The sequence below is a fragment of the Carassius auratus genome, unplaced genomic scaffold (assembly GCF_003368295.1).
Source record: "Carassius auratus strain Wakin unplaced genomic scaffold, ASM336829v1 scaf_tig00214205, whole genome shotgun sequence".
Lineage (NCBI taxonomy): Eukaryota > Metazoa > Chordata > Actinopteri > Cypriniformes > Cyprinidae > Carassius > Carassius auratus.
This window is the reverse complement of record NW_020527558.1, coordinates 174,432-201,304: the sequence shown is the minus strand read 5'-3', so window position 1 is coordinate 201,304 and position 26,873 is coordinate 174,432. Positions and strand designations below refer to the sequence as shown.

The 26,873-nt window shown below is 38.9% G+C and overlaps 1 protein-coding gene across 4 annotated transcripts; it reads right to left on the bottom strand.

Annotated features, from left to right (window-relative positions):
* Window positions 1–888: 888 nt before the first annotated feature.
* LOC113091522 (gastrula zinc finger protein XlCGF8.2DB-like) lies at window positions 889–26,873 on the bottom strand. Of its 4 annotated transcripts, XM_026257102.1 has the most exons (4): window positions 26,821–26,873; window positions 25,806–26,104; window positions 9,122–9,383; window positions 889–2,828 (listed from the first exon to the last, which is right to left on the bottom strand). In XM_026257102.1, the coding sequence occupies exons 2-4, from the start codon at window positions 26,031–26,033 to the stop codon at window positions 2,164–2,166; spliced, it is 1,155 nt and encodes a 384-aa protein (XP_026112887.1). In that variant the 5' UTR covers window positions 26,034–26,104; window positions 26,821–26,873; the 3' UTR covers window positions 889–2,163. The 4 variants fall into 4 exon arrangements, with proteins under 4 accessions (XP_026112887.1, XP_026112889.1, XP_026112888.1 ...); XM_026257104.1 differs by lacking the exons at window positions 25,806–26,104; window positions 26,821–26,873 and adding an exon at window positions 25,744–25,805 and having other exon boundaries at window positions 9,122–9,414; XM_026257103.1 differs by lacking the exons at window positions 25,806–26,104; window positions 26,821–26,873 and adding an exon at window positions 10,101–10,170 and having other exon boundaries at window positions 9,122–9,578.

Here is a 26,873-nt window from a genome sequence, read left to right as displayed (position 1 = left end):
AAATAAAATGCATACTTTTCAATGAAAGAACACTTAGGTTGCTTCTGGTGTTTGGACGCACCTTTAAAAAGGAATGCAACCTTCACAGATTACATTATGCTTTCATTTTGAATCAATTCCTTTAAAAGTAGACATTTCAAGCTTTCTGTAGATACATTTCTCATGTATGTGAGACACCACAATTTTAAGATATTTTATTATCAGGAAAAAATTTAAGTGATCGAGAGGGTGCCTCCCTGTCATGCGTGCTAATTTTCACACAAACACTTGAATATGAAATATGAATAATAAATTAACATTTTGCATATGCATTACAAAGTAAATCATTTATTACAAGCAGTTATCCAAAATAAAACCAAACAAGATTGTTAATGAAGATAAAATATGTAGACAAATAAGAATAAATAATGGCAGCATCATGCGCACCACACAAATCTTGATAGTTTAAGGAATATGATACACACCTGCTTTCAAAAGCCGCTGCAATATATTTATTTAACTTTAATTATATAAAATCACTGAAGTTGTCAAATAATGATTGTGTGCATTTTGTTGATTATAATGAGAGAACTTGAGTTTAAACGTGAGAACGTTTTATTAATCTGTCCATTCTTTACGGTCTCAGTTATTTAGCTTAATCGTTTCTTGTTTTAAGTAAGCCTAAATAATGTGAGCGAAATTATACATTGTACCAAGACTTATGATTTCTTAATCTGTACAGACAATTAGATTTTTCCCCAGAAGTAACAAATATGTAGTGTGTGACAAAAATGCATGTTGTTTTATTAAAAGAATGTTAAAATCTAAATTAAAATATAGGCCTAATATGTAAGAATATTGACATTTTGCATATTAATCCATGTAGCCTAGCTCACTAAAATAGGCTACCACTTTTAATGCTCCAATGCAAAGTAAACCACAGTTTACTTTGAATAATATAACACATAATTCTTATTATATAAACAAAACTGCACAGGTATTAAATGTTTCAAATTTTAAATATGGCGTAATAATATGTAGCTTAGATAAAATATAAGCACAGACACATAGGATTGATATTTATCCTGCTTGAATTTGTTTAAAGAAACACACAGAATTTTAGAAGTATACTAAACTTTCATCTGTGAATATTAAATATTTTAACTTAATTTTCCCCCAACTGCAACCGTCAAATATAACACATCGGTGAGGCAAAGCTGACGGCTATTTGTGAAAATGTGCTTTAATGATTGTTTTGGTTGGCCATCTACTGTATTAAGTGGATGACATTCAGACATGATGTAGAATATTCAAATTAAGTCCTGATAGCATCATTTTGGAATTATCTGAAGCATTTTTATCTTTAAAGACAGTCTCTGTGGGTTTTAGAGAGGATTCCAGTCATGCAAGAAAGAGGTAAAAATGGAGTCTGGCTTTAGCTCTTTATCTTGAGAGAGGAAATCCCACTTTTTTCTTATGATTTTCCCTGTGAGATTCAGAATTTGTGTCTCTAGACCCATTTATCCTGGGTTAACTGCCTAGAGTCGAGAATGCTGGAGGAGTTATTTTTATACAGTCACTAGTTTATAAAATCATCTGTAGAGGAGTAACTAGTTTACTCAGGCTTTGAGGTGACAGGTCTCAGTTTTATGGTCATCCAGTGTGAGAGACTCAGGGCATCTTGTGAAATTCAGTTCTTTGCATTGTTTTAACAAAAATCTGGGTTGCATTTCCCAAAAGGATTGTAAGCTTTGGTGGTTACAATGGGTCTACGATGTCCTTAAGCTTATAATGCTTTGATAAACGCAGCCCTGATCAAGTCTTAGGTATCTGAAACGCTACAAAATTTTACATCAGTTTACATGTAGCAAGCAGGGCGGAGCTGAGAGTCGTGGGAACAGAGCAAGGAGGCAGGAACCTTCCATGAAACTCGAGGCCTCAATCCCTTCCCACGGCTCTCAGCCCCATCCTGCTTGCAACAATGTTTGAGGTCTTTTTGATATGTGAAACACATTTTACACTGAAGACACATAAAAGGTCTCTCTCCAGTGTGAAGCCTCATGTGATTATTAATGGTTGCTTTATGGATGAAACTCTTTCCACTGATCATGTCACCAGTGTCACTATTCATGTGATAGTTAAGGTTTAGTTTTGTAGTGAAGTTCTTCCACACAGTTTGCAGGTTTAATGCTTCTCTCTGGTGTGAATTCTCATGTGCCCGTTAAAGCTTGTTTGTCGTGTGAAACTGTTTCCACACAGTTTACATGTGAATGGCTTCTCTCCAGTGTGAACTCTCTTGTGCCTCTTAAAGTTTCCTTGTTGAGTGAAACTCTTTCCACACTGAGAGCAAGTGTAAGGCTTCTCACCAGTGTGAATCCTCATGTGCATGTTAAAGCTTCCTTTTCCAACAAAATTATTCCCACACAGTTTGCAGGTGTAAGGCTTCTCTCCGGTGTGAATAGTCATGTGGGCATTGAAAGTGCTTTTATGAGTAAATCTCTTTCCACATTGAGAGCAGGTGAAAGGCTTCTCCTCGGTGTGAATCCTCATGTGGACTCTAAGATTTCCATGTTCATTGAAACTCTTTCCACATTGTTTGCAGATGAAAGGCTTCTCTCCAGTGTGAATTCTCATGTGGACTTCAAGTTTTCCTTGATGGCTGAAACTCTTTCCACACTGTTGGCAGGTGAAATTACTTCTAGATCTAGTCTTTCGAGCTCTTTTTCGTGAGGAAGTCTTTGCTGTCTTTGAGCAACTAAATGATTTTTGTCCAGTTATGAATTCATGTTGCTTTTTGTAATGATTTTTATCTTGCATTTCTTTCAGTTCTACACTCTCTTCTTTCAGGTCTAGGATGAAAAGAGACAAATACAAGTTAACTTCCAATTAAATGCAACAGTAGAACAGAAATCAATAATGGCTCCAATCTGCCTTTCATGTCTAAAACAGGGGTGTCAAACTCAGCATGTAGAGGGTCACAGTCCCACAGAGTTCAGCTTTAGATGTGTTAGAACAAAACTCTGCAGGGCTGTGGTCCTCCGGGAACAGAATTTGGCATCCCTGGTATAAAATATAAAAAAATACATATTGCAGGGGCGCTCGTGGATGCTGGAGAAGATGGCCATGTAAACTGTAGCTCCGCTCCTGTAAAATATCTCCTAATTAAAAAGCTCAACACATGACTAACGTGTCTGAGTGCCACGTGCCGCTACAATGGCATCGCTGACGAGCGCTCTGTGCAAACTTTGCACAGTGTTTTTCATGTTTTTTTGTGTTATTCGGTTTACTTAGTATACTTAATTTCGCTCAGACAGTACAGACTCTCATACAGTATGATCGACAAACACTACCGGACATCCGATCAAATTTAAACTTCGGTTCGGAAACAACGCCGCCTCTGAACTCCAGCCACAGCGTCTATGCGCTCCCTCTATTGCCGGCTTGTGTCCTAAGACACCGTCGGAAAAGGAGGAAAGGCAAGCGTGCTGGAATTCTATGCAGATCGCGGAAGAGACGTTTTAATCCTCCTCTCCCTACCATCTTGTTAGCCAACATACAGTCTCTGGATAACAAACTTGACAAACTTAATACGAGAATCACATACCAACGGGACATTCGTAACTGCTGCGTTCTAGCTTTCTGTGAGACGTGGTTACACTCAGAAGTACCCAATACAGCCATTACATTGCCTGGATTCTCCGTTTTTCATCATGACAGATCGCTAAACTCCGGTAAGAGCAGAGCTCGAGGCATGTGCTTTATGATTAACACTCGCTGTGGCACTGATGTTACAGTTTTATCTACACACTGTTGCCCTGAGATCAAACTTCTCTCCACTAAAATGCGCCCCTTCTACCTCCTGTGGGAGTTTAATTCAATCATTCTTACAGTGGTCTACATCCCGCCGCACATGGACAAAACTGAAGCATTGGACGAACTGTACAGCACCGGATTAGAAATTGCTCATCCTGACTCTGCCTTCATCGTTGTTGTGGATTTTAACAGGGTTAATATGAGGAAAGTTCTTCCCAAATTCTATCAGAACATACATTTCCCCACTCAAGGTGATCAGACATTAGATCACTGCTATTCAACACTAAAGGACAGTTACAAACCTCTCCCCCATCCAGTGGGGTGACCACATTAACATACTGCTATTACCAGTCTACAGACAATGCCTCAAACAGGAAAAAACGGTTTCTAAAACGGTTTACAAATGGAGTGAAGAGGCTCCACACTGCAGGACTGCTTTGAATCCACAGACTGGCAGATGTTTCAAGATGCAGCAGGAGACAACATACAGGAATACTCAGACTCTGTGATAGGCTACATTAACAAATGCACAGAGGATGTTGTTCCATCCATTAATGTTAAATCATTTCCAAAACAGAAACCATGAGTCAACAGTGAGGTCCATGTATGACCTTCAAAGATCCATCAAATCAGCCAAAAGAGACGTTAGGGAAAGAGTGGAGTCAGAATATAATGGCTCTGACCCTCAACACATGTGGAGCAGTCTAAGCTATATCACAGATTACAAAGGAAGGAAAAGCAGTGGTGTGTCTTTGTCTGCCTCCTTACCAGATGAGCTCAAAACATTCTATGCCCGCTTTGAGGCAGACAATACATTCCCTGCTGTGAAAATACCTGCTGACACTGACACCTGCCCCTTGGTTCTAACCACACACGAAGTAAGGGCTTCAAGAGAGTCAACGTCCGCAAAGCTCCAGGTCCAGATGGCATACACGGATGTGTCATGAGGGCCTGCGCTGTCCAGTTAGCAGATGTCTTCACCAACGTCTTCAACCTCTCCTTGAGACTTACAGTGATCCCCACATGCTTCAAGCAAACCACCATCATCTCCTGCCTGAACGACCACTGCCCTGTAGCACTGACATCAGTTATCATGAAGTGCTTCGAACGGCTAGACAAATCCCACATCTGCTCAACTCTGCCTGACACCTAGGATCCATTACAATTCACTTACCGTTCTAACAGATCCACTGATGATGCCATTGCAATGGCCATACACTCTGCACTACAGCTATGTGCGGATGCTGTTTGTTGATTACAGCACTGCCACTTTAATTTTCCTTCATGTAGCTCTGCCTCACTCTACAATGACATCGTTAGACACCGTTCTACCCCAGTAATCATAATATTGCCTCAGGACTACTTATAAACACTATAACTCTTAACACTGATTACCTTTATTGTACCGGTTACTTCCACTTATGGGCATATAATGCTCTGTCCATGTCTTTCTGTCTATGGGCACTGTAGTCACTCAAGAACCTCAGTGCTTTCCACGTACGTCTATGTCTTATGTCTTGTTATTGTCACTGTATGTCTGAGCCTCATCACAAGCATTTCAATGCCCAGTTTTCCCCAGTGTTAACTATGCAAATGACAAATAAATGCCTCTTGACTCTTGAGACTCAAGATCTAAAGGACCTTCCACTTATTGCAACCTCATGATCACAGAAAAAGAAGAAACAAACTGCGTCAACAGAAGCGTCCTGGTCTTCAACAGAACGAACTGAGCTTGTTTTAAATGAAATAAGAAGCACTTAGAACCCGATTGGGGAAATCGATGGTCGTTTTGACACTATCTAAAGTTGTCTCAATGTTATATTGACCCGTTTCTTGCAATCCATAAGACTTTATTCAACTTATCACAAAGAGTGTCTGTGAGTGAATCCCATTTAAAGCTGCGGTAGGTAACTTTTGACGCTCTAGCGGTTAATTAACAGAACTGCTTGCGTCTTGCAGAAGAACATCGTAGCCGGAACTACTTCTCTCTGTTTATGTCTATGAAGAATCACAAAGGCACTGGGTTCCTCCGCCGCGGTATCCCCGAAGCAATCTAAAATAGTCAGAATATAAACACTTATTATAGGTGCACCCTAGTGATTCAGGACAAGCTAAAAACACGGTTTGAAAATGGATTCATGGTGTACTCACTTATTATATACATTTTTCTACATTTTGAACACAAACAAAGTTACGGACCGCAGCTCTGATTGGTTATTTTTTACCGGGAGCGGTCAGTAACTGCAAATGGCAATAGGACCACTGGGAGGAGCCAGAGGAGCTTGATTTTTTTCACAGATTATCTGTCTCATATTCTACTGTCAGGACATAATGACAGGTTTAATAAATATTTAAAAAATATATTTTTTACAAAAATTACCTACTGCAGCTTTAATGGAAGCTGAAAACAGAATCTCTATCAAGAGGATGATTTGTGGGCCCACGAAAGTGAACTTTCTGCTTTGACGAAAACTGTGACTCGGCTAAGTGGATGACCTAGAAAACTGAGGAAGACGTAATAATCTGTGAATCGTCGGATCACCTGAGAAAGCTAAGGACTCTACCCCACTCTTCCAATTACTGAGGCAAATGATACTGAAATGGTTTGACCTGTCTTTTGATCTCAGGCTTGAAATTGAGAGGTTACACCAATCCCTTGCACCTACTCCAGGAACTTTCAAGATCTCTTGATGATCTACGGCTCTGTCTATTAAATGCTGCTCCATTTAAAATCAGGCGATGGTGATTTAGCTGATACGCATGATCATATTGTTAGATATATTGCCCAGCCCTAACTCTAAATGTACTTCCCTTGGGATCCATGAGCTCAACTTTAAAAGATGTTTTATATGATATATCTTACGCCGATGCATGTTAAGATGATGTTTATCAATGCTACGGTTTTAAGTGTGAAAAAGAGAAAGGTACATTCGTTCATTGTTTTTGGTACTGTGATAAAATTTTGCCATATTGGAAGGAAATACATAGGGTAATGAAAGATCTTCTTGAACTAAACTTTGATATGACCCCAGCTTTGTATTTCTTGAATCTTAATCGAATAGTCTGTTTTAAAAAAAGATGCAATACAGTTATTTAATGTTTTGGTATATTTAGCTTAAAGGGGTCATATGATGCTGCTAAAAAAAACATTATTTGGTGTAATGAAATGTGTTTATGTGGTTTCAGGTAAAAAAAACTATAAACATTATTTTCCACATACTGTACATTACGGTTTCTCATCTGTGCCCTGCCTTCTGAAACACATCTATTTTTACAAAACTCATCATCTGAAAAGCGAATACCTCAAGCTTGTTACGGAAATGTTATGCCCCTTAACATATTACGCCGTCTCTCAAGCCAGCTGCTCTGTTCGTGCACATCCCTTCAACGGTTCTCTTTTAGCAATTCAGTCAATGTACTGTTAGGAGTAACTTAATAACTTATACTGTCTTTTATGCATTGCCTATCGCACTGCATAAACATAATACCATATCTGCATTTGTGATCTGAGAAACAACATACAACAAATCTACTCTACAGCCGTTGTGCCACAGAGCAATTGCAGGCTACTGGTTCAGGAAACAGTCCTCATCCTTCATAAAATGTGCTGCACACATCTGAATATTTGGGTTGAACTGTTCTTGAACAGTGTTGAAATACAACTTAAACACTGATTTCTAGTCGTGTGCTCTTTTGGAAGGCCAAACTGAGTTTCACTTCAATGAAACAAACAGCGACTCCAAACATGGCAGCTGCAGCAAGAGGGAATAAAAGGTACACCTTTCTTTCTTTGTGTGAACTTTTGGGTGGCGTTATGCAGATCTTCCCACATCATGACATAGACATGTGGGGCGTGTTAGAAAGTGCCGTTTAAGGGGGGTGTGGATGAGTCTTAACTTTTATAAAGAATACCTCTTTGGATTTGAGACTTTAATCTTTGCAACTTCACAGATCTTCTTTATGCACCAAGAGCTTGTAACTCTCCAAAGAGAAAGGACAAATTTAAATAACATATATAATGTATAATTAATGGTGCGTCTATTTTAGAGTTATTTTTTCTTGGTGGCTGTTGAGTTTATGGTCACTTAATGACTTTAATGAGGTAAATGTGACATTATGTGGCATACTGTTTACAATCGGTTTTATTGACATCTTTCTACAATACAAACCAATACAAACACTGATTGACTGATTACATTATACATTTAGATGGATTTCTGTAAGTTACCACCTAATTCTTTCAGCACACAGTCTGATGTTCATTCATGTTTATTTCGTGTTCTAATCAGTAGTAAAGCAGAAGAGATGTGCATTCACTTGTGCTTTGCTTGATCTGAGGTGACAGTGATCTGTCATGGCACATTAAAGAGTGCCAAAACAGTATTCATTGAAATTCGTGATAAATCCAGCAAAATTTGTAATCCTTAAAGGGTTAGTTCATCCAAAAATGAAAATTATGTCATTAATAACTCACCCTTATGCTGTTCCAAACCCGTAAGACCTCCTTTTATCTTCAGAACACAGTTTAAGATATTTTAGATTTAGTCCGAGAGCTCTCAGTCCCTCCATTAAAGCTGTGTGTATGGTCTACTGTCCATTAGAGATGCGAATCATTTAAAACGATTCAGTTCGATTTGGTGAACTGAATGATTCATTCGCAAACCGGATATCCAGCTGCTTTGATTTGAACTCTCTCTCACAACAGACACGGAAGAGAAGACAATGCTGAATAAAGTCGTCTTTGCTGCCATTTTTGGACCAAAATGTATTTTCGATGCTTCAACAAATTCTAACGGACCCTCTGCTGTCACATGGACTACTTTGATGATGTTTTTCTTACCTTTCTGGACATGGACAGTAGACTGTACACACAGCTTCAATGGAGGCACTGAGAGCTCTCGGACTAAATCTAAAATATCTTAAACTGTGTTCTGAAGATAAACGGAGGTCTTACATGTTTGGAACAGCATAAGGGTGAGTTATTAATGACATAATTTTCATTTTTGGAAGAACTAACCATTTTATTTCAAAAGTAACAACTGAAAACAGCATCTAGACACAAAGACAGACTGGGATTTTAAGAATCAACATCAGTATTAAAATTGAGAATCAATTCAAATCAAAAATCTATGGAGACTGTTGCATAAATAAGTGATATAAATAAAAGTTTTTTTTATTGTTTTTAATCAAGCAGTACTGGGTTTAATGTTACACTCAATGACTGTTTTGTTTGAGCTACTTCTGTATTATTTTTCCTGATTTCTATAGAGCTGGTCATTTTAATAAGGATCAAATCAAACTGAGTTCAGCTTTGAGAATGAAAACCAACCTGTTTGTGTCTCAGTTTCTTCTTGTTTGACTCTTAATGTTTCAATCTTCACATCTTCTCTCTCCTCTTTAATAAAATCCATCTTTGTTTGCCCCTCAGTATCTTTATGTTTGACTCCGAATGTGTCTTCAATCTTCATCTCTTCTCTCTCCTCTTTAATAAACTCCATCTTTATAATATTGTGTGTCTCAGTCTCTTCATGTTTGACTCTGAATGTGTCTTCAATCTTCACATCTTCTCTCTCCTCTTTAATAAACTCCATCTTTATAATATTGTGTGTCTCAGTCTCTTCAGCAATAGTTTTTCTGTGTTTGAACACTGTCCTGTTTAAGATGAGAACAATGAACAGAAAGAAAAATAGACTCAATCTAAATCTCAGGGTGTGTCTCAATCTGTTCCCTAGTTCAGCAGTCATCACACTATTAAGGGAGTCAGTCAGAGTTACTGGACTTATCACCTGATGAGAAAAAAAAACAAGCAAATAAAGGGACACACAATAAAATATTTGTAGTAAACCTTACTATTGAACTTTAGTTCCTATTTCCTGAAATAGGCTTTCTGACTATATTCACATGTATAATGATATTATATGTGACGTTTAATGATTTGTAGATTATATTTAATAGATTACAATGTCAATGGAAAAAAAATCGGTTGGTTTATTCAAGTTTTCATTGTTTGCGTGTGTTGCTTTGAGCGTGCGCTGATTCGAATCACTGAATCATTTTGTGAATCTATTGATTCAATTGACTCGGATCTTCAAAAAGCTCAGTTTCTCCAGTCCTCGATGATGAACTGATTCAGATACAGAGAGAGATGAGACTCGCCGTTTCTGTTGCTCTTGAGCTTTAAAAGCACAAAATACCCTTCATTGATGACACTTAATTAATAAAGCAGTAATACAGTCGGTAGCAATTCAATTCTAGGTTTTATAAACAACTGTCTGATTTAAACACATTAAACGATTAAAATCACACACCTTTCTTCAGTCGAATCACAGACGCGGAGCGCGCGCAGCCTTATGACGTCACATCGCTAGAGCAAAATAAAAGTCCTGTTCGTGAAATTATTTGAACTGCAGAGCTGTCAAAAGACCAAAACTGATCTTGATCTCCAAATGACAGGACTGGAAAGAACGTATGAATATTTAAAACTCAGGGATTTTGTAGAACAAAATTAAATATGTGGCTGCAGAGAGCTCTTACTATTTTATTTGTTAACTGAAAATGAATCTTTATGCCAGTTTATTAATCTTATTCTCTCTCAGTTTCTCCCCAAATGTAAAGTCAATAAATCAAAGTTCAGCTTTATTTGATTAAAGTGAATTTCATTAAAGTACTGTGAATGTAAAGGATTATTCAGCAAACATGCCCGCGCCTGGCCCCCTGCGGGTTTTCTGTGGGACAGTGTGGACAGAGCAAACCCACACTAAACCCACGTGGACCCGTGCGGGGCCACTGGGCTTGCCCACAAAATATAAATAACATAAAAAAGCCTAGTATATATATATATAATTGTTTTTTACATGCAATTGTTGCAATAATATAACATTTCTGTTACGATGACAGTAAAATGAAAACAAATTGTCCATAACAAAAATATAATATATCTTTGTGTCATGTGTATATTTATTTTGTAAATACACACACATGCATATATATATTTAAGAAAAATCCCAGATAGCATGGTCACTTTGAAACAATGTTGAGTCAGTGTTGACGCGTCAATGCCAATTACATTGAATTAACGTTACAAAGTGATGTTGCTTTAGCATCACTCTTGCACCCTCAGCTAATAAATAGAAGCAATACTAATATTTCAACCACAAATCAATGGTAATAGTATTGATTAAACATTACAGAGTGATATTTTTTCAAACGCGTCTTTGGCACTGTTGAAATAATGTTGAGATGTCAGCCACAAATCAACAGTAATACAGGGTTTATACAGAGATTCTTAATAAATCACCCTCATGTCGTTCTTAACTCGTGAGTCCTCCGTTCATCTTCAGAACACAGTTTAAGATATTTTAGATTTAGTCCGAGAGCTCTCAGTCCCTCCATTGAAGCTGTGTGTACGGTATACTGTCGATGTCCAGAAAGGTAAGAAAAACATAATCAAAGTAGTCAATGTGACATCAGAGGGTCAGTTAGAATATTTTGAAGCACCAAAAATACATTTTGGTACAAAAATAGCAAAAACTACGACTTTGTTCAGCACTGTCTTCTCTTCCGTGTCTGTTATGAGAGAGAGTTCAAAACAAAGTAGTTTGTGATATCCGGTTCGCGAACGAATCATTCGATATAACCGTATCTTCTTGAACCAGTTCACCAAATCGAACTGAATCGTTTAAAACAGTTCACGTCTCCAATAAGCATTAATCCACAAATGACTTTAATGACTTTCAAATTACATTTTGATATGTTTTAGCTTACCGCAAGGACATCCAAGATGTAGGTTTCTTTGTTTCTGCAGTATTTCCCATTTTGATATTTTTAGGTCAAACCGTTTTTGTCTGTGACTCATGTAATGGAGGTCTATGGTCACCACCTCAAAGAACATGCACAGAGTCCAAATTAAACAATTCCCCATCGTAAATACACATTGATGACCTAAGACATGAAACGAGCGGTTTGTGTGAGTAAACGAACATTATTTATATCGTTTTTACCTCTTGTACACAACCACGTCCAACTGATCTGAGTGCGCGAGTGCTTCCTGTTGTGACGTGCACGCGCTCTGGCTTAGTGTGTGCAACCGCAGTCTCAAGAGTTTAGCTCCACATAGCCTATCATAGAAATATAATAATGTTTTATGTTCGGGAGCTTTTATAAAAATAGAGATATTATCATTCATTCTAAAAGTGACGTATAGGCTACTGCTGCAAATAAATAGAAACAGACTCGACTTAATAAGCATGCTATTTTCATAAGCGTTAAAAAATAAATAAAATAGAAATAAAAAAAAATTTAAAAAGTTTTAATTAAATTATTTTATTGTAGTTACATTAAATGATTAGTGTTGTGCTGCAGTGACTTCACATGAGCAGGCTCACTATTCGATGATTCAGAGGTCAAGGTCAGCCATTTTAGGTTTAAGGGTTCATTTCAGTCATACTCAAATATAGAACGTGCTGCTTATATGGGTTTTTATTTATTTTTATAATACATACTTTTACAATAGGTGCTTACCCAGCGTCCATAATCAATCTCCATTTCCATTTCTTATAGAAGCTGTCAATACTATTTGTGGACTTTAGTTCAGCATTCAACACCATCATCCCAACAGCCCTTCAGACCAAACTGACCCAGCTCTCTGTTCCTAGCTCTATCTGTCAGTGGATCACCAGCTTTCTGACAGATAGGCAACAGTTAGTGAGACTGGGGAAATTCACATCAAACAGCTGCTCCACCAACACTGGTGCCCCTCAGGGATGTGTTCTCTCCCCTCTGCTCTTCTCCCTGTACACCAACGACTGCACCTCTAAAGACCCCTCTGTCAAGCTCCTAAAGTTTGCAGACGACACTACAGTCATCGGCCTCATCCAGGACAGTGATGAGTCTGCTTACAGACAAGAGGTTGAGCAGCTGGCTGTCTGGTGCAGTCTTAACAACCTGGAGCTGAACACGCTCAAAACAGTGGAGCTGATCGTGGACTTCAGGAGAAACCCACCTGCACTTTCCCCACTCACCATCATGAACAGCACTGTGACTTCAGTGGAGTCATTCAGATTCCTGGGAACCACCATCTCTCAGGACCTGAAGTGGGACAATCACATTGACTCCATTGTTAAAAAGGCCCAGCAAAGGTTGTATTTCCTTCGCCAGCTGAGGAAGTTTAACCTGCCACAGGAGCTGCTAAAACAGTTCTACTCGGCCGTCATTGAGTCTGTCCTCTGTACTTCAATAACTGTCTGGTTTGGTTCAGCAACAAAATCAGACGACTACAGAGAACTGTTCGGACTGCTGAAAGGATTATTGGTGCTCCCCTGCCCACCCTTCAAGAACTGTATACATCCAGAGTGAGGAAAAGGGCTCAGAAAATCACTCTGGATCCCTCACATCCAAGTCACCCCATCTTTGAACTTTTGCCATCTGGCCGGCGCCTCAGAGCCGCAAACACCAGAACAGCAAGGCACAAGAACAGTTTCTTCTCCCAGACAATCTACCTCATGAACAGTTAAATGTTCCCTACTTATGCTTATAAACGTGCAATATCCTTATATTTATTTGTTAACCCTCCATCCTAGAACATTCCTGCATCTCACTCAATCCTATTCCATTATCATTTATAGCACAATTGTTTATACACTTATTTATTTGTCAATTTGTAAATCTTTTATTTTTTTTATTTATTTTCCTGTGTGTTGTCTCTGTGTACTGGAAGCTTATGTCACTAAAACAAATTCCTTGTATGCGCAAGCATACTTGGCAATAAAGCTCTTTCTGATTCTGAATATGCTTTATTTAAATAAATTGTGATTAAGCTCTGTATTTGTAACTTTGAGAGAAATGTGAATTATTTGTTGGATTTTAACTAATTGAGAGTTTTCTTACACTCCCCCAATCCACCAGTTTCCATTCTATCTTAATTTTATCTTCACCCAGTCATGTCACTAGATACTTTCCTATGTAAATCAAAGATTACATTTTTAAAAATGGATTCAAATACTATTATCTATGTGCTTTATCTGCCAGTGGAATGGAGGCCAGCAAGTAAAAGCTGAGCAGGAAAACCTCACTCCCTGATCTCAAGAGACACTAGTGACTGCCGCTAGAGACTCCAGTTTGTAGTGTCCTTGTTAATGTACCTGCCTCTCATGCTGAAAACACCAGTTCTAATACCCCTTAGAGTGACTGAGAAGAGTAGACTGAAGGGGATACATTGGTGCCAAGACCCGGATTGGAACAAGGTTTGAGGGGGTTAGTGTAACGGAGGCCAACTGGTAAGTGCTGTGCAGGAAAACATCACTCCACTGATCTCAAGAGGCATCCTGCTCAGAACGTGTGACGGGAGAAGAACCAGAGGGGTTAATGTGGTGACGTAACCCAGATGAGAACCAAAAAACTTTGTGTCAACTAAATTCTTCAATGAATCTACCGGACTTCATACCTGGGAATAAGACACCCAAGCGTCCGCTGGAGGGGTTTCATAAAATGACCTACAAAAACAGGTAACAGAGTTAACAATGTTAAAATATCCACAATGCTCTAATCAGACGCTTTCACAAATTCCATTTGTTCTCTTCATTTACTTTAATGAAATGAAAACATGCAACACATACGAGTTAAAAACATTCAGTACATATTTACATGTTAATGAAATAAAACATTCACAACAGCACATATCTACATATTAACCAAGTTTACAACTGCAAATAAGATCTTATTGTAAATAGAGATTTCTAATTACAGTTTGCAAACATGATAAGCTTGTCCACTTTTGACCACTTAAAGAGGTCGTGGATAACACATTTGGTTTCCTGATATTTTATTCTATCTTTCAGATTGACCTATGAGGTACGTGGTGTACCCATTAATAAAACATTTTTTGACAAGTAGCATTTTTCATTGTTGAATTGTACTACCTACTGTTTTAATGGGAGGTTGCAAAATCTGACGAGGTAGAACAAATCAACAGAAAACTGGATTGTTTTTGTAGTGTAAATACTCATGTGATCAAATGTATTCAAACAGCTTACTCTTTGCCCACAGATCTAACACAATGGCAAGCATCTTTCCAGATGGGATGTAAACTTTGTCAGTTGAAGTTGTAAGTTTGGTTTGAAGATGAAAAATGTACAAAGCACAATGTTCTCCACCACTCCTCACTTCTAATATGCATCCACAGCATTAGGTGTGGTTTTGTAGAAAGCTGCAGCTCTCTTTACCATTTTCTCATTTCACATTTATTTGTCCATTTTGTGAGTGTGTTAATCCATTTGATCAGAAGATCAGGAAAAAAAAACTTTGAAAAAAGAAAAAAGATTCTTAATGTTTTCAGTCTGTGAAAATTTCCACAATTCAACAGATTACATAAAACTGTTCTCTTCTTTGTGAAAACTCATGTGGTACTTAAATGCTGCTTTATTTTTGAAACTCTTTCCGCAGTGACCACATGTAAACGGCTTCTCTCCAGTGTGAACTCTCATGTGCCTGTTAAGGCTTCCCTTCATATTGAAACTTGTTCCACATTGTTGGCAGATGAAAGGCTTCTCTCCAGTGTGAGTTCTTAAGTGATCTTCAAAGTGTCGTTTGTAATTGAAACTCTTTCCGCACTGAGTGCATGTGTAGGGTTGATCTCCAGAGTGAATTCTCATGTGGTTTTCAAAGTGTTGTTTTTTACTGAGACTCTTTCCACACAGAGGGCATATGTAGGGTTTCTCTCTATGAGTTCTCATATGGACTTCAAGATTTTCATGTTGATCAAAACTATTTCCACACTGTTGGCAGGTGTAAGGCTGCTCTCCATTGTGAATTCTCATGTGTTGGTTAAGGCTTCCTTTTTGAGTGAAACTTATTCCACACTGTTGGCAGGTGAAAAGACTCTCTCTATTGTGAACTATCATATGGCAATTAAGACTACTTTTCCGGTTGAAACTTTTTCCACACTGTTGGCAGGAAAAAGGCTTCTCTCCAGTGTGAACACTCATGTGGTCTCCAAGGTTTCCAGAATGAGTGAAACTCTTTCCACACTGAGGGCATATGAAAGGCCTCTCTCCAGTGTGAATTCTAATGTGGCTTTTAAGAGTTACTTTTTGACTGAAACACTTTCCACAATGATGGCAGGCATAGGGCTTCTCTCCTGTGTGAATTCTCATGTGTCTTTTAATACCTTTTTTTTTACTTAAACTCTTTCCACACTGTTGGCAGGTGATATAACTACTACTTCTGGTCTTTTGATCCAATTTTCTTGAGGAACTTATTTCAGTCTGTGAGCAACTCAAAGATGTTTCTCCAGTTATAAAATCATTTTGATTCTTATATTGATCTTTCTCTTCCATTTCAATTAGTTCTTGACTCTCCTCTTTCAGCACCATCAGGTCTAGGGCGAGAAAAGACAAATAAAAATTAGAAATGATTGAGATGCCGTTTGACCAATGTTTGTGTACATGACTGGCCAGTGGTGGTGGTCAAGAAGGCGGAGAGCTAAAGAGAAAGGTGAAAACAATGCAAAAACTCACATTGAATGGTGAACCCAAGACATTTTGGGCAATTTAGAAATCATGGTTGGACACATTTTCTTTTAGGTACGAAAACAGTGTTAGGGAAAAATAGGATGAATGGTCACCCTACTGCACAGGCACAGGCCTCTTCTGGAAATGACAAACTGCTTATTGTAATTACATGACCTACTTTTGCCATCTGATTGTGGCTACATCTACCTTCTAGTTCTGTTAGATGAGTGGTGTAATTATGTCCATGCATGTATACGCATATATAGGCTTATGCTTTCCCAGGGCTGTTTTTGTCATGGTATTGGAGAGTGAGGTGTGGACTCAAATTCAGGAGAAAAATTATATATTTTTTAATAATAAAATGAATCAGAACAAGCAAAAACTACCCCTAGGGAGAAAAACAGGCAGGCAGGCTTGAAACAAAGCACAACACTGCAAGGCAGAAATACGGCAGCAATATGGGTAAGAAACATTTAATTAAAATAATGGATTAGCACAGGACTGCAGACACCAGCAGAAAATATAGATTGACAGAAAATATAGATTGACAATGTCTCAGAATTAACAAATATTGCTACAAGTGTGACTGCATCATATAACAATTATTAATTAATAATATTAATAATGTTCATCGTCTAGCTGACTACGTCTTGTATTAATTTTTTCTAAAAATCCTGTCAAACGTGCACAAACTGACAGTCACCACCATAAGCTACTACTAAATATTGTAGAAACATAATTTTCTGTAAAGATGCTTTGTAATGATTCGTATTGTAAAAAGCGCTTTAAAAATAAACTTGAATTGAACAAACAAGGAGCAACTGAAGCAAAAAAAGGTAACAATATGGGAGGGAATAGACAATTAGGACCTAGCACATGATGAGCACATGGCACCTACAAACACACAAGCAAACCATGTTCTCACACAAAACAATGTCCTCTGGTGGCCATCTAAAACACACTAGCAGAAAACCATGAAAAACCCCCTCTGCCCTCAAGATGCTCCGTCAAACTAAAAAGCAATCCAGGAGGGAGGTGGAATGAAGGCGGACCCGGGGAGGTACGTTGGGTCAGGCCTAAGAGGCAGAAGAGGCCCTAAAGCCAAAGATAGACCAGAAAATTCTGGCAGAGCAGTAAGCAAGGGTGGAGCGTAAGCATACTAGGTGGTGAATGCAGAGCTGAAGCCCACCAGGGGGTAGTATTTGGAGCTTAAACCCACCAGAGCAGCTCGGTGAAAGCTGAAAATCTCCACGGTGGTGCAGAAGACCACCACAGCAGAGCAGGCATGACCGAAGATCCCCATGGTGGAGCGAATGCCCACCTCAGCAAATAGATGGAAGAGAGAGCTACAATGTTGGATCAGGTGGAGCTTGAGACCACCAGATGGGTGCACGCAGGGTTTCATAGGTAGGAGTTTGCTCTGGACTCAGGAACTGGAGTGGTTTCTTGAGTGGATTCTGAGTGCTCCTAGGCTGGAGTGGACTCTGAGGAGTCCCAGACTGAACAGATTCTGAGGAGTCCCAGTCTGGAGTTGTGCATGAGTGTATTAAAGTGTTAATGTGTATTGGATACGCGAACCGTTTAAAATGATTCAGTTTGATTTGGTGAACTGGTTCAAAAAGATTAGGTTACATCGAATGCTGTGGCGGCTTCTGGTCTGTCAGAGAGGGGAAGCTCATTTTCGGCCTACATCATAAAATTGTCTATTTATTTAAAAGTATATTCTGCCCTACATTCCTTTTCAAGAAAATGGTCTGTGACCCTGTCGTACCAACTAAGAGTCTTTTCAAGTGACTTGACCAGTGTCCTCTCAATGGCCAGCAGAGCTAGGCTGCTTAAACGGCCTTGGCCCATTGTGTTTCGGGTGTAGGACTTGGGTCGCTTTAAACAGGAGAAGCTCCTTTCTACACCTGCAGATGTAGCTCCAATTGTTGCCACTAATGAGAACAGTTTGTAAAGCTGAGGCATTGCACTGTCCAACTCCGTGTCTTTAAGGAACACCAAGTAATCACACAGCTTTCCCCTGTTACCCTGCAAGTCCTGACCTGAATACAGGACTTGAAGTTCTGACCTCAGTCTTCCTGAATCAAAGTGATGGCCATAACTTTTCAGGACACTTTGGAAGGCCTCCTCTGGAAATACCTGTCTCATGTCATCCAATTTCCCTGGATTGACTAATTCTAAGAAGAGCATGCTTTCCAAATTTGAAAAACGTTGAGGAATCTGCTCCAAGATGTTATCAAGGATGGCCATGTACAGATTTCTGTATCGCACTTGGGGATCCTGCAATTGGGTCAGACGGCGCTTTCTCATGGGCTCATCTTGTGGGCCTGATGTGAGATCTGCTGTTTTGGCATAAATGGCTTGGAAAGCCCCTCTGACCTCTTCTCTTTGACAAATGCAAGAAGAGATTCAATTCTGTTCTTGCAGTAAAGAACATCCATCGCCCTCTGCTGGACAATATCAAAGACCACATCAGTCTTAGAGAAGATTTGTTCATATGTGTACAACATGAACACAAACTCAAAATCCTCCAGTTTCCTCACAAAGCATTTGGCACAATCCAGTGTATCATCATCCATTGTTGTATCTGCAATGATGTTCTCAAATGTCTGCAGGAGGCCATCATAATTGTTTGCCACAGTGCTCACTATCCGTGATGTGAAATTCCAGAGTAGGAGCGTTTCTGGGCAACCTTGAACAGCCTGCAGACTCCAGAAAAGATGTCCTCTTTGTGGATTTTGAAAAAAATGTGGCAAATCCAGAGAGTGATGCAAAAAAAATTCTGTACTCAGGCAAGCATTTAGCCCCCTGTGACAGCACCAGATTCAGTCGGTGTGCATAGCCATGCACAAACATTGCACTGGGGGCTATTGCTTTCACTTTGGCCTGCAGACCATTGAGATCTGAAGCCATGACAGCAGCCCCATCATAGGTCTGTGCCACAAGCTTGTCCTTAAAATTGTAGCCCTGCATGTTCTCATTTAATATTTCAAAAACGGACTGGGCATCTCGTTTATCCAATGACCGTCTAGTTTCGAAGCGCTGAAAAAAAAACGTTCAAAGCAGCCCCATTGAAGTCAATGGACGCTGGGCTTCAATAGGGAAATGCACTGTGACGCTGCGGGAATGTATGAGAAGGAAATCGAGTCAGCCGACCTGCTATATGTAACTGATTCTGAACGAACTCGTCTTTGAGATGAACGTTTTCTAACGCATTACATTACAATACAATAGTACATATTTGACCATTAATTTTGTGACATTATAAGGGAAGAACTGCCACACTGGAAGCCAGTCTCAAAAGCATTTGGCCCATCCGGTGAAGAGGTTCCGAACTGGCAGCCATCTTGTGGGGAGTCTCTGGAAAGGCACCCTTGACAGGACGGGATTCAGGAGTGGGGGCCATGATGGGATGAGGCTCAGGAGGGGCTGCCATCCTGTGAAGAGGCTTTGTACTGGCAGTCATTTTGTCATGAGACACTGGCCTGGCGGCCATCATGTGAAAAGACTCTGAACAGGCAGCCATGTCAGGAAAAATTCCCATTGTTGGCTAATTAGTCCGCAAATGCTCCCAAAAGACAGGTGTTCAGTGATGTACCTCATCAAGGTATAAGAAAACAAGTCTTTGGGAGCCGAATCATTATACTCTGTCCCCTCTACAGCATTCCTGAATTCTAAGGCGAATTCCTTCTCGTCAGACCCCCATTGCCAGGTGAAACTTAATACTGATAATTGGATCATATGTTGGTAGAGGGGGCTACAGTTTGTAGAGGCTGGCAGTGGGAGGTTGGCCATTTTCCACGGAGTTCTCATTTGGTTGATCCATTCTGTCATGGTACTGGAGTTATAAGGAAAGGACTCAATGCATGAGAAGAATTGTACTTTGTAATAATAAAATTAAACACCACAAAAACTACCCAGAGGGCTAAAAAAAAGGGGTCAATAATATTAATAGTCAGAATATAATATCCTGTTTATTATATCATTATTCAAACTGCCTATTAAAAAAAATAGAACAAAATGGTTTCCTGTCTTGCAATCCAATCCAATACATTCAAATACAGCTACAAAACACACTGCTTGAAAGGCAATATTGGAAATGGCATAATAGTGCGAGCCAGGGCTTAAAACGGGCTGGGCGGGGCTAATAGCCTTGGGCCAGTAGTATCGAGGCCAGAATAGCACCGCGTTTCCACAGTCAGGGCCTGAAGCTCCGCTGCACTTCACTAAAACCCGCCCTTTACATGCCTCTCAGAACAAAGGACACAACCTGATCATTTCACCAACAAAGAGCAGTTATCAGACAACTAAGAAATAAGTCATTGGAACTAGTGCAATCACAAAACGAACATGATAAAAGCATAATGCATAAAAGCGAACATGTAATCCCCTCAATACCATGATTATATCAGTTGCACTCACAGTAAACCACAGATAGTCGAGATGAGTGTAGCCAGCTGCAGCCACAGCTATTCTGCAGATCATGGTGCATACACGCTGAAAATCTCCCCCAGTCCTCTAAAGAGGAAGGTGGCATTTGTTCAAAGTAGCCTGGGTTTCTGCAAGAAAAAATTGAAGCTTCAGGACCAGAGAGTTCGAAGACTGAAACAGAAAGTGAAGTCCCTCTCTTCAGTTGTCACTGATCTGAAAGAGAAGCTGCTTGTTTCCACCAGCTGTGGTGATAGGCCGGAGGCTTCCTTTAGCGGTGTTGCTAAAGAAATTCTTACAAGGGCCAAGTGCAAGACTAAATCTTCTAGAATCTCTGATAATTTGAGATCTTATGCCATGACTCACCATTTCTACTCTTCAAAAGCTTACCATTTTTTTTCTTGATAGCTTTTAATTGTGTTCTGCCATATCCTCAAACAATCAGGTCTTGGTACAGCAGCATTCCTGCAGACCTAGGCGTTACAGAGGCATCATTTGCTGCCCTCCAATCCCATGTGCAGAAAGGAAGGAAAGATGGTAAGGAGACTGTTTGTGCCCTTATGATGGATGAGATGGCCATTAGAAAGCATGTTGAATATGCTGAAGGGAAATTCCATGGGTATGTTGATGTAGGATGTGGCAAAGTTGATGACTCTTTGCCAGTAGCCAAGGATGCATTGGTCCTTATGGTTGTAGCTGTTAATGGATCTTGGAAAATCCCTGTGGCTTACTTTCTCTTTGACGGGGTTAAGTGGACAAGAGAATATTGTCACACGGTGTCTTTACAAGCTGCATGACAATGGAGTGCGCATTGTTTCCCTGACATGAGATGGACCGTCTTGTCACTTCACCATGATGCTGGCTCTTGGAGCCAATATCACAGTTGGAAACATGAGGCCATTTTGTCCTCACCCTGCAAACCCAATGCAGGCTGTACATGAGGTTTTTGACGGGTCACATGATGAAACTCTTGAGGAACGCTTTTGCTGAGGGACTTGTTTTCCAGACAGGCAGTGGCAAAAAGATTAGGTGGAAATACCTAGAAGACCTCAACAAACTTCAGGAGACGGAGGGCTTGAGGCTGGGTAATAAGCTGAAGGCGGCACATATTCTGTGAAGAAATCAGAAGATGATGGTAAATCTTGCTGTTCAAGTTTTCAGCAGCAGCGTTGCAGATGCCCTTGAATTCTGCAACAAGGAGCTTCACTTGCCTCAGTTTCATGGTTCAGAGGAAACCGTTGATTTTCTGAGAACAATCGACTTAGCTTTTGATGTTCTCAACAGCAGGAACCCTCTGGCAAAGGGTTCCAAAGCTCCTTTTAGAAGTTGTAATAAACTTCACATGCGGAGTCTGTTGGAGAGAGCTGAAAAGTAACTTCTGCAGCTCAGAGATAGCTCTGGGAGACATCTTCATGCAGGTCCTAGGAAAATGGCTCCCATTGGACTTATTGTCAGCTCCAGAAGCAATTCCAACATTTTTAAAGAGCTGGTTAAAGCACAGGATGCACCTTGTAAGTATCTCCTCACTTACAAACTCAGTCAGGATCATCTTGAGCTGTTCCTTTCTGCAGTAAGGGCACGCGGAGGCTACAACAACAACCCAACTGCCCGACAGTTCAAAGCTGCACACAAACGCCTCCTTGTGATACATCAAGTGAAAAATGGAACAGGGTCTCATTAGAGATGGAACAACATGTTGGCAGTGACAGTTGGTACAACTTCTCTTCAATTTGATGTCACACCAACACTCCCTCTGGATTCTGACCATTCTTACCTTATGGCGATTCAATATCCGAGTTCAAGGTGGCCGCTATCCATTACATTGCTGGATTTGTGGTGAAGAAAGATGAAGGAGAAAATCTTGTGCATGCCCTGTTCTCTTGCACGGAATTCTGATTCCAGCATGCATGCTTTCATTGCCCTGGATTGACAGCTGACAAAACGATTGACAGCTGCCAATATAATTCAGGTGTTGAGTTATTGTGCTAACAAAAATATATTTTCAGAGTTGCACAACCACATGTTTGAGACCAGTGTTGAGGACAATCATGTTCACACCTTGGTTAAGATGGCAGCCTCCATGTACTGCAAGATACACCTTCATCATTTGGCAAGGCGAGAAACTGAGAAAGTAACAAAATTAATACTTTTCCATCACCAATTGTATGGTGTTTGTAGTGCACATCTTCCTGTTTGAATAATGTTTACAGGACGTTCTGTGTATCGCTCACACTTGTTTTGTTTAGAGATCAGATTAACAGGGCATAAGCATTTGCTGTGATAACAGTCTTAACCTTTTTCATTTATTGCTCAAACTTGCATTTCATAATCATTTGCTGAAAAAAGCTGATTTTACATATGCTCATACATTGCTCACACTTGCTTTGCTTAGAGCCCGCATCAATGGGGCATAAGTATTTGCTGAATAAACCTGACTTCACATATGTTCAGCTGTCATGCTTCTCACTTGCTTTGAGAAAACCACGACTTTAAATGCACATGGGAAAAACCTGTCAGTAACACATTTCTGTTCGCTGTTACTCAAATGCTAAGTTACATGAAGTTTTCAGGTTAAACTTTAATTTGTTGTGCTTATACAGTACATTCTGTTCAAATGTTACAATCAAATGTTCAGATGTTTCATTGTGTTGTCTGTTTGTGGCGTCTGTTTGTGACGTTTGTCTTGTCCTGTCTACCCACTCTGAGCCTGCACCTTGACGTGGTGAGTGGGCTTCTAACTAAGCCAGGCTAGATGTTGAGAGTTAAGCCAGGATGCTGCTCATTTTTTCTCTTTTTCAGACATGCTGGTGGTTGCTGTTTCCAAGTTTTTCCAGTAACAAACACCTCCAAGTATAAAATAACTTTAAACTCAACTTTGATTCAGATTTCTCTTGGCACAGCGATTAGTAGACTTACAATTGTCAGACAGGTTGCTCACGTCACATCTACATCATCAAGCTCAGTTTGAGTCTGCGCAGTTCGCTCGACCCCCAGGAAGTTCGTGCTTCTAATTGACTTCACTTGTCTCCATTGGATCCAATGGGGTCGCTGTGTCCATTTCTTTTACTGTCTATGGTATTGTCACCCAGAAACGTCAGAAATGGAGGAGATCGCGTTCTAGTTTTTTTTAATCACAGACGAAGTAGATGTAATCGAAATACCACTGTTTTGTCATCATGTGCATCAATTCCTTTGTTATGCTGAACTCAAAGGAGGAAATTTAGAATGTTTGCACACAAGCAGGTTTCTGCCATCATTTTTTCATACTATGCAAGTCAAAGCTGTTTCGTAGCAAACATTCTTCAGAATTTCTTCCCTTGTTTTAAGCCAGACCCTGACACTTCTCAGATGAAACCACGAAAAGATGAGGCATAATGGCTAAACAGTCCATTTAGATATGTATGTGTGCATGTATATTTTTAATTGATTGATTTATTAATTCACACAAACATACAATAGAATAAAGTGAAAATTACAACGAGGAAGAATTCTAATTAAGAGACAAATTAAATTAAATAAATGAACATCCTAATTCTTGACTTCACTAGGCTTCTTTTGTTTTCGTTTAGTTCACATGTAAATATTGTTAATGGAGATTATGATTTTGCAATTGTACTGTCTTGATTAATGCTTAATTTGCTATAAACAGATGTACTGTAACCTAAGCAGTAATAATGCTTTTGCTTAAGTACAAAGATGTAACCCTGTGATTAATGCTGTATGGAAAATATATTGTGTAACTTCACTAACATTAAGAAAACTGCTTAATTGCATGAAATGTATGTAGTGACTGATTTAGAGTAGAAACACTTAAGTATTAGAAATAGTTTTTATGATAAATGGACAATATAGTAGTTTTTGAAATGCTTACAGTCCAAAGTCGACTTTCCTTACCTACCTGAGAATAATAAACAAATAGGTAAAAGGTGTATAGATAAAGGAGACACCATAAAAAAATGAATTAATGGCTAAATCTTAAAATAAAGACAAAATGTAACAGTTGACATTGTCAGCCAATGGGCATGAAGCTGTATCGTCAGTCAGTCGTTTCCCATCATGCTTTTGAATAGCGCAGTGCTCAACTGCTCAATCCGACACAGCCGCCTCTCCGTCGCGTCGCGCAAGTTTTGGCACACGTCAGCATGACATCAGAGCAAGGCGGACGTAACTCGGAAACTTGTCATGAATCTCGCGCTGATCGGTTCTGCGCAGATTTTGATAATTTAAAAAAAGCCTATTGTATGTCTGAGTTATAACAACTTCCTGTTTCATGACGAAACATTGAAATCAGTCAGGCTGCCTCTTTAAATGTAGTGTTTAAATCAGAGCACTAATATAGAAGTAGAAAATTGCCTTTTTAAGTGGAAGTGAAGCAGTCAGTCAAGTTTACAATATTTAGCAAATTGTCTTCTATATTATTGAAAAAAATTAAAATAAATTAAAAAATAATTATTAGTTATATATATATATATATATATATATATATGTGTGTGTATATATATATATATATATATATATATATATATATATATATATATATATATATAAACACAATTAATGTAACCACTTTAAATAAAAAAAGGATGTTTTGTTATAGCTTTTATGAGCAATTGTGCCGCCATCTTGCATTACCACCATGTGTGACGTCACAGAGTTGGTTCACTCTGTTGGCCAGTGAAGTAATGTATAAGCATTTCTTTACTTTTTCAACACATGCTTGTTTAAACGGAGGAAGATGAACTTGAAAAGACTGTTGAGGCCATAAGAAGCGCTCATGTTTATGTATTTTAGGGGACTGAATAGTACTGAAGTTACAGGTGGAAGAAGTCATGAAATTTATAAAAAATAAATGAAGTTATAAATTAAGCTAAAATCCTTTAAAAAAATAAACTGCATGCGGACAGAAAAGGGTATAAAAACCAATGGCAAATTATTATGAAAAAAAAAAATGTACAAGACAATATAGTTCAGCTTTGAGAATGAAAACTAACCTGTTTGTTCCTCAGTGTCTTCATGTTTGACTCTGAATGTGTCTTCACTCTTCACATCTTCTCTCTCCTCTTTAATAAACTCCATCTTTATAATATTGTGTGTCTCAGTCTCTTCATGTTTGACTCTGAATGTTTCTTCAATCTTCATGTCTTCTTTCTCCTCTTTAATAAACTCCATCTTTATAACAGTGTGTGTCTCAGTCTCTTCATGTTTGACTCTGTATGTGTCTTCAATCTCCTCTTTAATAAACTCCATCTTTGTTTGTTCTTCTGTATCTTTATGTTGGACACTGAATATTTCTTCAATCTTCATGTCTTAATATCCTCGTATCTTAATAATAGTGAGTCGTGTTGATCTCACTTTTTGGTGTTTGTACCGTTAACCTGTTTAGGATGAGAACAATAAGCAGATAGATAAATAAACCCAAACTAAATCTCTGGGTGCGTCTCAATGAGCTTTAGTTCAGTAGTCAGCACACTGGTGAGGTAAAGTCAGTCAGAGCGAGAGTTAATGGACTTAAATGGAGTAATTAACCAAAAACACTCAAAACCTTAACAATAAATAATAATAAAAAAATAAATAATAGAACAAGCATTAACACTTACTATGTAGTTATGATAAATATTATGTATTTAATGATGAGTATGTAACATTTAATAGATTACACTTTCGTAAAAAAGAAAAGCTTTTGTTTGTAAAAGTTGTGGCTGCACACAGAGTGCGATGACGTCAGAGTGATTCAAAACAGAGAATCATTTTGTGAATCCGTTGATTCGATTGACTCAGTTTAGATGAGCTTCGTTTCTCCATCACTACCATAGACAGTAAAATAACTACTCCCCAGCAGCTAGATTCGTGGTTAGGATGAACTCATACAGTATATAGGGAGCGAAATCAGACAGTTTCTGTTACTAATGCATGCATGCGCTTTATTTACACTAAATCGAATTCATTAATGTAATGTTAAGTTGTAAAATGCTACATTCAATAATAATTAATTAACTTTACAGCGCTTGTTAAAACTATACAGCATACTGAACGCGTTGTAGTAATTAAAACACAAACATTTTAAAAACACAAACATTTTAAAACCACAAACCTCTCTTCAGCTGAAACAGACCCAGAAACGGCGCAGTCTTATGACGTCACCCC